Raw genomic sequence first — 16,871 nt, forward strand, 5'->3', positions numbered from 1 at the left:
AGAGCAGTTCCAGGTGTTGTCTGAATGGCTTTGTGCAGTTTTTCCTCTTACTTTTACAGGTTGGAAGAGACACATCCCAGCTAACTCCATTTCCTGATGCCACACATTTGGCAGAAGATGACCCTTGTAATTCATACCTAAGGAAACAAGAGGAAGTTGAGTGCTTTCCCACAAACACCCCAGAAAAGGTTCTCCCCACTCCTCCCTGCCATCGCACGGATACAAGTTGTTAACCAGGAGTTGCCACTGCTATGAAATGGGGTCTGGCCACACCAAAGGCTGCTTTGATAAGGGCCCGTAGGTGGCACACGGCCGAACTGAAGAGGTTGCTGCATTACCAGTCAGCGCGCGTTGCCATGCGCTCATCTCACTGGAGAGCTCATACACAGCTGTACTGTGGCTTGCACTGGGAAACCAGGGCAGGAGGAGGCCAGTGGGTATGGCAGCCTCTCTGGGACCCCCGTCTTCTGAACCCCACCGCTGGCCTGTCTAAGCATGCATCCACTCACCCATCACGACAGGAGAACTCCACAGTTGTCCCAAACAGGAAATCTTCCCCTTTTACAAACCCGTTCTCTATCTCGAGAGGAGTACATTGCTGTCCTAGAGAGAAAAAGAGGTTACTTCACCTGCTTTGAAGTGGTGATGCTGTCAAGCAATAGGGCCTCAGCTTGGTCCGACATCACCAACACCTCAGACAGTTTTGCAACCCTGCCAAAACTCATCTGTGTGGAGAGAAGCCTGGGAAGGACTTGACCACCTCCCCTCTGTGGCAGCAGGAGGCTCAGCCCTGCGCTTTAACACCATGAGTGACTTTAACATCACGAGCCAGCGCAGAGGAAGGGCACCGACCTGTGCCAGGTACGGCACGGCCTACGTCCAGCCACACGCCTGGCTCCTGAGGGAAGGTGACTGCAACGCAAGCACCTCTTACTGGGGCATACAGCAAGCGAGAAAGGCTATGTGCAAGCAGCAGGAAGGAGTAAAGCTCATGGCACAATCTGATCAACTCCTCTGACTGTCCTCAAAACACGTTGGATTACAAAGCAAGAGCAAAAGCTGATCCACCAGAAGAGTCGATTCCAGCTGCCTCGCTGGGAACAGCCACCTGACCTGTGGGGGCCTGGAGGCAGAGCGGAGCCGTTCAGTTTGTTCAGAAAACAAAGCACTCAACCCACATACGCAATAAACATACTCTGAGGCATGCAGAGCTTGTTCTCAGTTCCTCGAGTAGACCAAAATGCTAGATTTACACACACACACTTCAAACGAGTTCAGCAAGAAAATTCTAGGTGTGTCTGCAAACCCAGAGCTGGATATGAACCAAACTTCAGAGCAAAGAACATTTTGAGCACAGCAAGATCACTTGTACAGCCAGCCCAGACAGGAGAGGAACAGAGATACTCACGTGTACATGACTTGGAGCTTACAGACCAACTGGTATTCCCCAGACAAGTGACTTCCAAAGACGTTCCATCTCCTGCAGCATACCCCGGGTTACATCTGTACGTCAGCGTGGTTCCAGCAGGAGAGCTGCTACTCACAGTCCCCATTAACTCAGCAAAAGGGATGCTGGGAGGATGACCACAGTAGCCTAACAATTGGAGACAAAAGCAAACTCAGCTACAGAAGAGTGCCCAGAGGTTCAGCAGGAACGATTGTGAACCGTGCTTTGGAGCACACACTGTTTTAACCTGTTTGAATTGTGGTGTCTGGGATACAGTTTGCATTCAACCCGCTTATATATCACAGTTTGCTTAGCCAGAGACAAGGTGGAGATGGGAGAGCATCTCTGCCTCTCTGATGCTGCTTCAGTGTCCGCCCACCCAACCTGCAGCACCAGCCACAGTGGAGCTTGGAAGTCAAACATCCCCACCAGGCATGAAGGAAGCAAGCCCATCAGGTGCAGAAGGCAGCTTCATCTCTCGTTTCAATGTACTTCTGGACCATTTGTAGTTCACAAATGCATCATTCAGTGCAATTGCTTCAAAATTTAAGTTTGTTTGTACTCACGTCGGTCACACTTTGGCAGAGGTGGATTCCAGGCATTGTCTGCATCACATTTAACTGTATGAGAACCATTCATAAAATAACCAGGAAGACATTCAAAGGTCACTGTATCTCCATATGTGTACTGCTCAACAAATCCAGTTAACTTCTTCCCATTTTCCACTACTGGATTTTCACATGTCACCACTGGAAGTGAAGACAAATCAGTAAAAATGCTTGTTATAAGAAAAAAAAAAAAAAGCCCCACAGTGTCTACATAAGTTTCTCATGTAATTCCTCTGGTGACAACCGCCATCCTTCTGCTCTACAAGAGGCAGGTCCCCAGCATGCCACAGGTACTCCGTGAGCAGAGACACCATTAAAAACTGCATACAGAGCTTCATTTGCAGAAAGCCCTGGACGCAGGCAGGGAGAGGACTGCTCTCAAGGACTTCTGAGAATCCCAAACAAATGAATCGTGTTCATTTACACTTTGTGGAAGACCAAAAGGAAAATAAGTCTCGTTACTGCTGCCAGGAAGAATGCAGGCACAGCATCTCGGCCCTTTCACATAAGCTGTAGTTTCCCACTTTATCTTTTCAGCTTTACCTTTGGTGGAACGAGGCAGTGTTGCTTATTCTCATTCAATCTAGGTTATTACAGTGGCTTTCTATGTGCTGAAGAATCCATTAAACCAAGCCCTGCTTCTGACTATGACTTCGGAACCACTGCATTAAGTCTGGGAATCATTTTATACTCAAATCAACCTTCTCATATTTGGCAGCTTACCGGAAATAATTCACATGGGAGAGGGGTAAGAAACAAAGCAAAAAGAATAAGGAGAGAAAGAAAACATCTACCTTTGCATTCAGGGGCTGGACCACTCCATATTCCATTGGACTCAGCATCCACTGTACAGTAAATCGTGGAGCTTCCAATGAGAGAAAAACCTTCATCGCACGTGTAAGTTACAGCTAAGCCAAAGGTGTATTCTGTTTGCGTACCGCTGAACTGCCCATTTGCAGTTACAGGAGGTGGTTCACAGGGAATAACTGCATAGGAAAGCGATGGCAAAAATACAAGAACATTTCCATCAAATATGAAACTGACATCTAGCTACTTAAACAGAAAAAAAAACTACTAAGAAAAGCCAAAAAAAAGCAGGTAAGTGGCCCTAAATCAATCATCTTAACCTATAGTATTGAATGCTAATGCTCCTTCAGACTCTGAAGTTTTGTTTAATGGGTGTTAAAACAGCAGAGCAGCAGCCATTGTCCAAGAGGAGACGTTAAAGACGAGTCCTTCTGGATGCACTACACATGCACTACATGTTGTCTTGCCAAGTAGCCTGGCAACTTCACCAACTGGTGATACCAGTTCCTGCTCTTGCTGAGGAGGAGGCCAGAATACTTCTGATAGACACAGACCATCCAAGCTATCTGCAGCTGACGGCTAGTTGCCTACTGGGTACAAACAATGCCCAAATGAAGAAAACTCTTGAAATTATTTTCCCCTCTGAAAACACGTATTTTTGACATTGTCACATCTAAAGCCATCCCAAGCACAGCTCTCGATCAGCAGTTCGGCAGTGCCCGACTGATGAGAAGTGCAACACAAGCAGTGTGGGGCCCACACCAGCCTGGCCAAAAGCCAGGAAAAACAACCCCAGAAGCTGCTTGCCCTGCAGATCTGACTCACGAGCTGCTGCCAACATCCACAGATCCTCCTTAGTATTTAATTTTCATTCCCACTTTCGCTGGGAGTGCTTGTCTGGGGGAGAGGTAAAGGGTAATCTCTTTAGAGACTGATGTAATTTGCACCAGGTGCCAGGAAGACAGAACCCATCTGCTGCTCCCAGGACTATGAGGGATATGCAGTAGCCTCAAGAAAGATGTACACAGAACATTTAAGATGTACTTACTCTCGCAGAATGGAACGTTATCCCAAATAACTTCATTGTTACTAAGTATGCATCGCGCAGATGGTTCCCCAACTAATCGGTACCTAAGAAAAGATTGAATCTCTTAAAAACTGAAAAAATTTGAAATCCAGAAAACCATACAGTTTCTTGTAGCATTCTCTGGAGAAGATGAAACCTAGGGGAAAAAGCCTTCCATCCTGTGAAATACAACTTTCTCAGTACCTAAAGAAATGCATTATTTGACACAATTTAAGGAAACTTCATACTTGTAGCAGGTGGGTACAAGCTCGCAGGAGCATCCCCATCCTGAGGCTGCGCAGCAGACCCGAACAGGGCTGGGTGTCACTGACATACCCCAGGCCACTCTCTCCTGTCCCTGTATCACCAGGACACCAAAAGCCTCTCAGCTTAGACCCAGGCCACTGGGCTTGTTTTCCCCCCACCCTCCTCTTTTGCACAACAGCAAACATCCCTGCAGGGCACCCACTGGGCCTCAGATGGAAAGTGCACCAAGCATTAACCAACGTACAGGAAACACCTGAAACATTGATAATTACTAATAAGGAGCGACAAGGAGTGAACAAATTTCTTTTCAAAGCAAAGTTGCAAGCAGTTTGCAAAGAACATGATCTCACACCCAGAAAATAACCTGTTCTGGTAATAAGGACAGGAAGGAGCCTGATCCCCAGGGCTGCCTGCTCTGAACACCTCCCACCTGGCCTGTGCTTGCCAAGGAAACGGCCCCCAGGCATTAAAAGAGTCCCCAAGGTCTCCCAGCCTCAGCTCCCTCAACTCACCAGCAACCCGTGCGAACACTTACCCGAAGTTACAAGTGAAATTTATTGTTGCCCCGAACCGGAGGTCGGTTGAGTAGTGAAATTTGCCGTTTTCTATGTCTGGTTCACGGCACAACTTTCCTGGGGGGGGAGCAAGTGCTCAGCATTAGCTGTATTTTATTGCATTATAACGAAACGCAGGTGACAGTGCTGCTCAGGACTGTCACGGATCAGGCGACCCTTTCACTCGCACCTGCGCTTCCTCGAGAGCAAGTAGCGGCACTTTCAGAAAAGACACAAATTACACATTAACTTTGGAGGAACTGAAGGTTAAACTCGGCTCAGAACAAATGAAAGAACTCTTAATGAGGCAGGAAACTAATAAAGACATGAGGTTTTGGGGAGGAAAACAACGGAAAGGAGAAGGGGCAGGGAGCACGAGCGCGTTATCACTGTGACGAGGGATGAGTGATCCCGCTGCCCACTCTGTACCTTGGTTTTGCGGAAACCTGCCTCAGCAGACGTGCTGTATCACCAGGTGGTAAAGCAATTAAGTGGGACAGAGATCATCCACAGGAGATTACGGTGCCTTAGCTCAAAGGGCAACCTCACGTAGACACCCTGGGAAGGTGCTTGCTCTCAGCACCCCCAAACAGAGCACCCCAGGGAGCACCCCCAAGCCTGCACTGAGCCCCAAGAGGGGTCTGGGGTCCACACACCCTCACCATGACCCCCTTATAGCTCACAGCAGCCAGCCGGGGGGCACTCACCGATGCAGAAGTCGGGGTCCGATGCCCAGGTGGAGTTGGGGAGGCAGGTGACCAGGGGGGACTTGCTGCTGTCCCCCACGTACCCAGGGCGACACTTGTAGCGCACCCAGGACCCGACGGGGTACGACTTGTTGGTGGGGCTGCTGGGCTCGGCGAAGGAGAACCTCGGCAGGAGAACGCCCTGGCAGTCACCTGGGGAGGGACAGGGAGGTAGCGGGGGACAAGCCGAGGAGAGCCCTCACCTGCAGCCCCCCACCTCCAGCCCCCCACATCCAGCCCCAGACCCCCGGCAGCCCCAGCCCCGCTCACCCCAGGCTCCGGGCAGCGCCAGCAGCACGGCGCAGAGCCACAGCAGCCCCATGCCGGTGTCGGTGCCCGTTCCCATCCCGGTACCGGTGCCCCTGTGCCGGTGCCCGTCGGAGTGATGCGCAGCGCACCCCGCCGGCACGGCCCTTTCCGGGGCGGGCGGGCGGACGCCGGGCCGGGCTTGGGCGAATTTTCCGGCTTCGTAGGAAAATGAAGGGCTTGGCTGAGCCCGGCCCCGGCGCCTAGGGAGCCTTCGCCCTTCTTCCGTGGGTGAACAAGAAGCGGGCGTGCGGGGCCGGTTGCGGGAGCCCCCGCCCCGCGCCCGCGCCCGCGCCCGCCCCCCCGAGCGGCTCCGCCCCCCCCCCCGCGGGGGCGTCTCCTGCGGTACCCTCGCTAAATGCGTCCCCGCGTCAATGGCAAACAAAAACAAGCACACGAGGGCACTGGGCACGGCCTCCTCTCCCGCACAGCCTCCTCCCCTCCTCCCTCCCTGCCTCCCCGCCGCAGTTCCTGGGAAGCGCCGCGCCCCTGCCCCGGGCACAGCTCAGCCATCGCCCCCGCAATCCTCCCCGCAATCGCCCCGCAATCCGTCACCCCCGCAATCCCCCCCCGCAATCCATCGCCCCAGCCCAGCCCTCGCTCCCGGGGAGATCAGGAGATCGCGGCGCCATTTACAGCGCTCTGCGAGGAGGTTTGATTAAGAACTACGAATGAGGAAGCATCCCAGTACGCCAGTCTCACTTATTCTGCGTGCCTTTTATTTACAAAACGGTTTTGCTATAAATACTGGAGTTGTCAAACTCTTGTCTGCATGCCAGGAAATGAACCTCAGCAAAAAAGTAGTTTAAAAAAATAGAAGTGGATCTTCGGAGGATGTGCAAACAGGGCGTTTTCTATAGAATCATTTTCCTAGTGGAAAGAAACGTTTATTGAATGTTAAAAGCCTCACTTTAAGAACTGCAAAAATGGTTTCGGTACTAAAAAAAACATGTAGGCACTAAAATGACAGGGAGCTGAATTCGAAGTAGATTTGATTCTCCTGCTGCTTCACATAGGAATTCTTGATTATGAAGTAAGAAACTTGATTTCATATTGCCTTACTGCACGCAAAACTTCATCACTGACGGTGTCAGGAGCTAGCAGGAACTGTCCCTTCTCACGGACCAGTTTTACGCTCCTGGCAGGATGGTCCCTGTTCTTCATCTCCTGCATTTGTAGGATTTGGCTTATATGTCCTGAAGACATGGAAAAGAAAGAAGATAATCTATGGAATAAGCAACAATTTAACAACACAGAAATAATAGTACTAAGCCACACAAATATATACCGAATGTTATTACCATCACTCAGAGCTTAAAAGGAAGCACCCAGTTAGGAAAAAGCCGACGATGGCCAAGGAATGCTGAGCAGCAGCTCGGCTCACTTACCCTTTTTGCTTTACACCACACTTCTTGATGGTCCAGATTAGAATTACAGCAACTCCTTGGGAAGCAAGCAAACAAACAGGCAAAAAGAAAAAATGAACAGCAAATTTGGTATGTAACGTTAAGTGAAATACAGCAGTTTGGTAAGAGACTGACAGCAAAATTCACTGCTCTGTGGCAGCCTGTCCCCACCTAGAGGCTCTTTCTCAGCCAGAACAATGTAAAATCCCTCGTGTTCTGAAAAATGAGCCCAGAAACCACCAAGTGTAGCACCATGCTGACCTTTCTCAAAAGTATGATCCTCATGTATCTGGTACTTTTATAGACAGCCTGCTGTTTATTTTGTGTTTTAGACATACCATTTTTAGTACTCAATCTCTTTTGCAGCATGGATGTTCCAAGTTTCATTGATCTCTAATATTTCAAAGTCTGCCAAAGCCTTTTAAACCAATTTCATCAATTAAGGAGTGCCAGGATGTACATTTTTTGGTTGGCTTCTTACATCAGCCTCTTTGGCTTCTTCCATTTCATCCTCAATTAACGTAATGTTTTCTACCAAGACAAAGACAATTCATCCATAATGCTTGTGGTGCTGCTGCATTATCCAACAGCAGGGAAACCCAGGAATCCTGTCTGGAGACACTCAGCATGAGGAGTTTTCAAATGAAGAGGCCAACAGCACTGCCTCCAGATGTTTAGCATTAATAACAGCTTTGCATTAGGAAAGTATATTTTCAATTGTAAATTACTCACCAATGATGCAAGGTATGATGACAAGTGCTGGAGAAGAAAATAACGAAACTGATATTAAAAAAATTGAAACCAATGATGCTGATAAACAAAGTGGAAAACTCAATCTATGCTTGCACAACAGTGTTATTCAAATCCAGCTAACCATAGCACTGCTGAGAAGCAATCTAAAGCAATCATCGTCAATTACTAAACACGTTGTGATGTGCTTCTTGAGCCCCTCACCCCATCTTTTCCCACTGACAGAGCTGAGGTCCGTTGCTCCAAGCTGTTCCCCCCCCAGCAACATCCAAACACAGCCAAGGTAACGTCAGCGGTTTCTGCTGAGATGCTTGGATGCACAGAGGGAGATTCAAGCACCAAAACCCCGCCCTGTATCAGGTCAGCTGGGGAGCGCAGAGAAAAGGAGATCAGGCCACCAAGCTAACCTGTGCAAACCCCTCAGAAACTGGGGGATGGGCCCACCAAAAGGATTGAGGAAGACACAATGAGAGCAGAAAACCAACAGTGCGTGGAGTCAGGGCTGCCCATCGTGGGTGCGATTTGAGCAACTACAGGGGCCACAAGGCAGGAAGCCTTTCCTGAGCTCTTACGTAGGATGTAGCGATACTCTGGTGTCTTCTCTTCCAACGGTTTGGTTGCGTCTGTCACTGCTGTAGTGCCAACAGTAGAGGACGAAGCTAAAGGAGAAACAGTCACAATTTTATTTTACATAATATTCCATTTATATAAAATGTATGTAAGACTTCAGCGAGGTGTAAATGTAGCATGGGCAGGTGGCCTCTGATCAGCGCACCGGTGGCTCCGGCAGTGAGAGCTGCACAAGAGGCACGTGGGAACCCCTTGGTGATGCTGCAAGTCACCGACAGAGGGGAGTCCCCATTCCTCTCTGTCTTATTGCTCATTTTTTGTTAATCATTAAAAATAAATCCATCTATCCATCAGCTTTTCAGTTACTGATACACTACAAACACTGTGTATTGTAGTTCTGTTTCTCGTGAAGGGAAAATACAAAACCCTGCACGACTGCACTCACGTTGCTCTTCAGTGGAGCTCGGCACCTCACAATGCCCTACGCACACGTTGCTCTGCTGGAAGCAAACCCTAAGGGAGTTCCTGTCCAGACTGTGGTCTCCCTGGTCTGAGAGATGGGAATTTGGACTAACTGCAGAGCCAGGAGAACCGCTGGAGAGCAGGAGGAGCATCCTCCAGCAATGCTCACCCCTGCACTCGGGAAGTGCCCTGCAGGAGGCACCACCAATGCTGTTTAGGTATGCCCTACGTTTTTACTCCAGGTGTCTACTTTCCATATGTATTCACCTGACTTAATTCGCTACAATCAACACAGAGTTCAGTGGTTTTTAATAGGACTATTCAGTGTTTCCAGTCAAGCCCTGGATAAGCTCACTTACCCTGGATAAGCTGACAAGTTGGAAGCTGAGTCCAGGCAACTCCATCTCCCTTTAGGTAACACCGGATGAAAGCTGGCCCCACTGTTAGCATGTACCTAAGGTGCAAAAGGCACATCCCCAGCTCAGTCTGCTGTCACCAGCCAAGAACTTGTCACTCCAGAGGGGTGCCACAGACTTGACAGGCAGAGCCCCATGTCCTGTGCCACACGCCAGGGCCCTGGCCAGGCAGCACGGCAGCCTGCTTCCACTCACCCATCGTCACAAATAACATCTGCCTTTGTGCCGAACAGGTGATCTGTTGTAACAACCGTACCATGTTCTGGATTTTGTGGAGTACCACAAGATTTCCCTAAAAAAGAAGATTGTCCTTAGGAAGCTACAAGGACAGGAAAACAAACAAGCCAACCACTGACATGCTTTTCACAACAGTACGGCAATGTCAAACTGGGCATCTGATGATATTTCATGCTAAACATCATTGAAAAAAAACAACATTCTAGAATACAAATCCGAGGTGGAACTCCAAGCACAGCGCTAAGGATGTGGCTGTAGGATGCTGGAGAAAAATGAACCAATGCAGGGACACTCACTTTGACATAACTTGGGAACCTCTGACCACGTTAAATTTTCATGACAAGTGCTGGTAGGAAGCTCGTCAGTGCTATTCTCATAGCCGGGGTTACAAACGTAGTTCACCGTGATACCAACAGCATAAAAATTCTTGAATTCATCTTCCTGTGATACTCTTGCGAAACTCACACGAGGTGGGCTGTAACAGCTACCTAGTGATAACAAGGACAATCGAAATGTACAGTTCCAGAGTAAAACAGTATTTTGCACTCAGATATGTATAACCATAAATACAAGTCGTAATACACAAGCCTCCCTCACGATACTAATACTATAAATATTTTTAATAAGATGATTGATAATTTCTATACTTTTAATAGAAAAGATTTCTGATGTTAAACGTTGCCCTCCTAGAACTGCTCCCGAGGTGAGCGCTATCTGCCTGGCCACTTCCACAGCCCAAGTGTGTGATGTGGGAGGTGCAGCCAGCTCTCTCTGCAGAGGTCTGCAAATTTCCCAAGCGAAACCTTCCCATGTAGCTAACTCCTGGGTCCTTCAAATTCAGCCCCAAGCTGTGCCAGTGCCCCTCTGCTGTTCTTTGCCTCGCTGCTGCGCTTCCCCAGGGAATGTATCGGGTTTTATTAACACACAGGCACCAGCACGCGGCTCCAAGGGACTCAGCCACGTCAGGAAGAAGGGACAGTGAAAGGTTCTCTGACAAACAACTTGCTCATGCCTCACCCCTGATGAGGAAACCCCCCGAACAGCAATTGCTAAAGCAGCAAATGCTTTCGCAAGCAGCCCGCATCTCCGAGCAACTTCAGAGAAAGTGCACTACTTACGATTGCAAAACTCTGGGAGGACGGACCAGAGGGCGTTCTCCAGGCACTGTATTGTGTCTGACTTCAAGGGGAGCTTAGCAAAGCCTTGAATGCACCGGTATGTTATTTTGGAGCCGATGGGGAAGCTTTGGTTATCTTTGGAGTCCTCTGGAGGCTCTGCCCCGGGCAGCTGGGGCAATGGCCCGCAGTCCCCTGCAACAAAACGAAGTGATTCAGGAGGGTCCTGCTGCCTTCGTTAGCAACCTGGCAGGGCACAGCGCAAAGGCAAACACAACGGGCAGACATACAGCTACAGGTACAGACGCACAGACGGGTACAGGCACAGGGACACGGACAGACACACAGACAGACACGGGTACAGACAGACCGACACGGTTACAGGCAGATAAGGGTACAGGCAGACAGACGTGGGTACAGACACACAGACAGCTACAGTCAGACACAGACATACAGACGCAGACACACTGGTACACACAGACAGACACACAGACACAAAACCCCAGGTACAGACAGACACTCAGACACCCCTGGCATGCCCCCCCCCCGCCCTCCCCAAGCCAGAGCTCACCGCGGGCCGCAGGCACCAGCACCACCAGCACCACCAGCAGCGAGCAGCACCGCCCAGAGCCCATCGCTACCGAGGGGCGCCCGGCTCCGGCCCCTCCCGGCCCCGGGGTGCTGCCGGGGGCTCCTCGCCTCCGCCCTGGGGGGGCCGGGACCGCCCCGGGGCGGGCAGCGCTCGCCCACGGCCACGCGTGGGCAGGCGGGGGGGGGGGGTGGGTGGACTCCCGGGTGCGGTTTGCTCGCCTGGAAGCCAAATGGGTTCCCCCCCCGCCGCGAGGCTCCCTCAGCACCAGGAGCCCCCACCTCAGCCCCTGTGCACCTTCCAGTAAGGGCACAGCTCTTCCCGCAGCTATCACCTCCCCAATGCGGAGAAAAAATAACATACACACACAAAACCAAACCAAACCAAACCAAACCAACCAACCAAGGAAAAAAAAAAAAAAAAGTGCAGCCTGCGGGCTTTGTCAGTTGGGAGCCTGCAGCGTGCCCCGGAGCCAGAAGGGACAGGGCAGGATCTGATGTCCCTACCCCCAGTGGGTGCCCCCAGCCCTTGCTAGCAGTCTTCAGCCCAAGGCTGCTGCCGGGAGCACGGAGCAGTGCAGTGGTGGCACCTGCCCCTGCCAGCATCCCTGCACCCCCTTCAGAAGGGCACCCACCTGTCCCTGAGGAGAGATCTCCCTGAAGACATCCATGCAAGGAGAGGGGGCTTTCCTCCAGCCCGACGGGTGCACGGGGGACCAGAGGGCTGCAAATCACCCACACTGGAAGTCACTAATTGGGCCGCTTCAATTAATGCCTATACAAAAAAACCAGCAGAGCAGGGATGCCAGCATTCCCACTGCAACTCTCCCAGTTAAACACAAGCCCCTTCACGTGAGGCACTGCCAGGGATGGGAGCTGTTTGCCCCGGCTCGGTGTGGGGGTGTGAAAGTGGAGCTGCTTTGGGACTCCTGCCCAGGCCCTGCCTGCAGGGCTTGAGGGAAAAGCGGATGGCAATGTGCACGGAGCTCTTTGCTGCCTGTCCCCAGCTGCTGGCAGCACTGCCAGAGAGGGGCCGGTGTCACCCAGCCCAGGGCAGGGCAGCCAGCACCTTCCTGCCTCTCTCTGCCCTTCTCATCCAGGAAGCAGTAGTGTTTTCACTGAGCATCTTGGTTATCTTTCATTATCTTTTCTTTCTTTTTCACTTTATTACTCTCCTCAATGCAATTTAAGCTCCGTCAAAGGCATTCGCGATGAGGCCAAGAGGTGTTTTCTTAAGGGAGGAGTCAAGCAGCCGAATTGCAGGTGCCTTTGCAATACATGCTTGTGAGTGTGTTGACGTTATATGGAGATGACTTGGCCACTGGTCACCTGCGGTGTGAATGGGAACGGTGGGTGTAAAATGTAAAAGGGTGTTGCCAACAGGAAAAAATGCTTTAAATGCTGGGAATTCTCTCATAACAGATTACAGCAGTGACCTCAGTGCAAGATAAAGCTTTAAGAAGTATTTGGCAAAGAGTTGCTATCTCAGACAGACTCCCCGGGGAGCAGCCTGGCTCACGCACACATCAGAAGCACAAACCACTGCAGTTTTAACTCAGAAAAATGCCCCTTGCTCACAGAGTTCAGATCAACCCCTTGAACCAGCTGTGTTCCTACCTGAGGCCATGCCCGCATCCAGCAGAAGCAGGAGGAGCCTGTCCCTGGTGAGACCAGGCTCACACCAGCCCTGTCCCTCTGCAGCTCTGCCTTGTGCAGCCACGGCGCCTGGCCGAGCATCGGAATCTCCCAGGCAGGAGCTGCCCTGGGTGCACACACAGATGGCAGCTGAGCCCTGCGATAGCGGAACGACCTCTGCTCAGCTGCAGCCAGCTTGCTTTATCTTGCTCTGACATCCCCTCCCCATAGGACAGAAATCAGGCCAAGCAGATGGCAAAGGCCGAAGTGAAAGCACTCAATGGTGAGCACGGCTGCTGCTGCGCCACGCATCGATGCTGTCGGAGGCTGAAGCACGACCAGGCTCTGGCTGGAACGACACGAGGCTTCCAGCAGAACCAGCCAGCAAAAGCATGCGTGGGACTGCAAGCACCACTCCTGGCCTCCCACATCAGCATCCCCTCTGCCCCTGCTCCCCCAGGGCCAGGGCAGCCGGGCTCCTCGCCACGGCTCACCGGAGCCCCACAGGGCTCAGGTCTGGGGCTGGCAGGTGGGGTTCAGACAGGTGCACATCCCTCCAGACCGCTCACCTTTCTTTTTCAGACCACCTGCTGGAAGTGCTCATATCCCCAAGTGCTACTGCATGGAGTGTTTTTCTTTCTTTTTTTTTTTTTAAACTAAACTTGCATGAGAGGTCATTTAGAAAATAAATATGGAAGAGTGCTTATAAGGAACCAATTTAACAGCAAACCTGAATAAAGTTACATTGTTGATACCCCTAAAAGCCGATACCTTCCTAAATAGAGCATAGGATGTAGAAAAGGAGCAGGAGGCAGTTGAATTCACAGGCGATCCTTTGGAAACAATTGCCGTTTATTATTAAATGTAAATAAAGACTCAGGAAGCCACCTAAATATAAGGCAATTAATGTACTGTATAGACCGAAGATAATAGTCAACAACATAAAACTGACAATTCTGGTGTCTTTGTTGCAGTATGACAACACTTGAGAGCACATTTAACAGTTGTATGCATCCCTACACAGCCAACCTGCTGAGCCTGCAGCAGTGCTGAGCTGCACACCCTTTGTGGCTGTTGCCTTACATGTAGCCCTAAGAGAAATACCAGCAGCAAAGAACCAATATTTATGTTTGAGACAAAAAGGCTTTTGCTAAAGAAAGCGCTAACAGTACTGAAGATCTAAAGATCAACATTCAGTTTAATGAGTCAAGATTTCCTAACAGAAATGAGCACACAGCTTTGTAGGACAAGGAGGTCAGGATTTCGGTTTCAGCAGAACCCTGCTGACAGCTAGCAGGGGCGTATCTGCAGCAGAACCACTGCTACAGCCACAAAATCCTGGGAGTTAAGGCAGCAACTCAGCCCAGCAGAGATGTTTGGGTCTCCTTTACAACCTGTCTCGGGTGTTTCTGTGTTTATGGTGATTGCTCTGGCAGCAGGGCTGTGCTGCTAGTGAGAAAGGAAATATGCGGTTGTGGAAACTCGTACTGTAACCAATTGTGACACTGCGGAACTGTGAGCAAAATTCTGCAGAAAGCTTGAAGGGTTTTGGAAAATAACACAGCCTCGCCCCAAGCCTGAGCAACATCTGGTCAGATCAGAAGGGATCCCTAACTGGAGTTGTGATATTAGAAGGAAACTAGCAAAAGAGAAAAACTCAGATGGGAAAAGCAGCTATGGGAATTGACCAACTCTTGTACAAGCAATTTTCATTCAGTTTCTTGGAACGTTAAAACATATCACAATTTAGAAAAACACATTTTGTATGCGTACCTAGGACATGTCTGAAATAGCTTATTCTTTGTTTTAAACCAAAGTGAAAGAGTCCAAATGAGTACAACCACTGAAGCAGGCACTCTAAGAACATGGTGAAGGGTTTGCATGGCTTGCACTTAACAGGGTTATTTTCTTTCGAAACAAAAACAATGTATTTAGATAGTGGGATCCCACTGAACTGCCTGCGGTTTATATCTGCAGTGAGGCATCAGGAAGAGCAGCATGAGAAAGTTGTCTTTGCAACCATGCAAATAAGGTGCAAACGCCTCCTGGCAGGGGATTTCTTCCCTGGGTGTCCCTTTGTCACGGTGTCACCGAAGGAGAGAAGCCACATCCCACAAAGTGCTCCAAAGCTGCAGGTAAATCTTTCTGTGCTCATGCCATCGTGCTTCCCATGGGCCATGTGCGCAGCCTGAGGGAAGGAAACGCTCACATGAAGGCTGGCCTGGCTGGAGGTGCAAGGAGAGTTGAGCTTTCTGCCTGGCGATTCTCGCCCAGAACATTAAAGAACATCGAAGCCACCTTTAGAAAGGCCCAAGCCATTCCCTCCCTCAAACATCAGAAGCTGTTCGCAGGCTGTGTGCCACTTTCCCTGTCTCACCACTTGCTCCTGCCTGCTGGCACCGACAGGCTGACTCCATAGGGCTCCTATTTTGGGGCGGGAGGGCCGAGTTCCTGAAGCACAATGCAAAGCAGTGTTTCCCACACTGCAGCCAGTTTTAGAGCGTATGTCAAGCTGCTGCTTTTACACAATCTCCTGTAGAAGTGCCAAGAATGACAAAACAGTAGAAAAAAAGGAAAACCAACAGGAAGAGGTTTTTAGATCTCTCTTCCCTCTGAAGGCATATGATAGAGCAATGTAGACATTTTTAGGAAATAAACAAGACAAAGTTTGCCCCTTTCCTTCCTTGTTGCATTATTTAGGATGCTTTCAGCCTTTGTTTGTTACTACCAAGGGCCCAGTGCCCCCATACTTCCTCTCTGTTAAGGGCTCTGAAGCCCTTCTTTGGAGCCCTGTCCATGCACTGATACCACTGTAATTTCATTCCTGCACATACATCTGCGAGCGCCCAGCCATGCAGCCCAGTTCCCCGCGTTAGCCTGGTAGGTCGGCTTCTCTGACTCCCTGTTTAGCAGTCTAGGCAAATACACCGAGTTTTTGGTCAAAGCTAGACACCAGCCTGGTGATGCTAAAAGGATGGAGCAGCACTGTGTGGAAAAAAACCAAACACCTTTGGGAAATGACACAGCAAGGGGCAGATCCCTCCTGGCCATGCTGTGCTGGCACAGGGGCATTTCCACACCCAGGCTTCTCCGACTGCCTCGCCATGTTCCTGTAGCAGCCCCAGCGTGCGTGGGGCCATGCACAAAATCCCCACAATGGGGGACAGATTTTCCTTTTGTGACCCCAGAGACACGGCTCAAGGACAGTCCAAGTTCACACCCAAGAAAGGCTTCTCATCGCATCTCCGGCTGTGCAGGAAACCTTCCAGTGGGCAGTATGTCTGTGTCATTCCCAGTTCTATGCTCACGGCTCCCACCCTGACACTGCTTCCAACACAGCCGACACTCACCCTTTTTACAGGTAAAACACTCCTTTGCAACGAATGGGAAATCTGTGGTAGCAGCACTTCTGCCACGTCCGGGTTCTCCTGGCTGCCCACGACCGTGCTGGCGTGGAACAAGGTAAGCGTTAGCTGGCTGCCTCATGCGGCCCTGACAGGGACAGAAAACCCAGCTCTCCTAAGGCTACACGGTATAGCACTGCTGGTTTTCAATATGACAAAAAACGGGTCGAGCAAAATCTCTAACAACAGCAGGGCAAGGAAACAACAGACACATGAGAATACATCGCAAACAAAACAAAGCTTCTTTAAGAGAAGAAGGTCAGTGCACTCAAACCCGAACTTTGAACCTGGTGCCCAACCAGTAAAACTACAAATTACCTAAAGAAAACTTAAAGAAGACAACAAGATGACAAATAAAACACTCACTTCCACAAAGTGCTGCAACTTTAGACCACTTTACACTTTCAAAGCAGCCAGCTTGGGGGAGAATGCCAGAGATCCCCATGTACTTTGGAGGACACAGAGGTCCTCGGCTGGTTCCAGGAGA

General features: G+C 50.3%; 2 protein-coding genes across 3 annotated transcripts in view; both read right to left on the bottom strand.

The window, feature by feature from the left end:
• CR1 (complement C3b/C4b receptor 1 (Knops blood group)) overlaps nt 1–16,871 on the bottom strand; it is a 67,386-nt gene that overhangs the window by 30,281 nt on the left and 20,234 nt on the right. The window contains 12 exon segments of the mRNA XM_050715262.1: nt 52–137; nt 510–603; nt 1,409–1,594; nt 2,014–2,196; nt 2,850–3,041; nt 3,911–3,993; nt 4,731–4,827; nt 5,457–5,648; nt 5,766–6,155; nt 8,530–8,616; nt 9,939–10,130; nt 10,761–10,952. Coding sequence (XP_050571219.1) covers nt 52–137; nt 510–603; nt 1,409–1,594; nt 2,014–2,196; nt 2,850–3,041; nt 3,911–3,993; nt 4,731–4,827; nt 5,457–5,648; nt 5,766–6,155; nt 8,530–8,616; nt 9,939–10,130; nt 10,761–10,952 — 1,974 coding nt within the window.
• Nucleotides 6,500–13,153, bottom strand: LOC126913567 (complement decay-accelerating factor-like). Of its 2 annotated transcripts, none has more exons than XM_050715405.1 (9): nt 12,963–13,153; nt 10,761–10,952; nt 9,939–10,130; nt 9,601–9,697; nt 9,349–9,443; nt 8,530–8,616; nt 7,940–7,966; nt 7,190–7,244; nt 6,500–6,997 (listed from the first exon to the last, which is right to left on the bottom strand). In XM_050715405.1, exons 1-9 carry the CDS (start codon nt 12,970–12,972, stop codon nt 6,919–6,921), a joined length of 834 nt encoding a protein of 277 aa, XP_050571362.1. In that variant the 5' UTR covers nt 12,973–13,153; the 3' UTR covers nt 6,500–6,918. The 2 variants fall into 2 exon arrangements, with proteins under 2 accessions (XP_050571362.1, XP_050571361.1); XM_050715404.1 differs by lacking the exon at nt 12,963–13,153 and adding an exon at nt 11,329–11,477.

This window comes from Cygnus atratus, chromosome 24, assembly GCF_013377495.2.
Source record: "Cygnus atratus isolate AKBS03 ecotype Queensland, Australia chromosome 24, CAtr_DNAZoo_HiC_assembly, whole genome shotgun sequence".
NCBI lineage: Eukaryota > Metazoa > Chordata > Aves > Anseriformes > Anatidae > Cygnus > Cygnus atratus.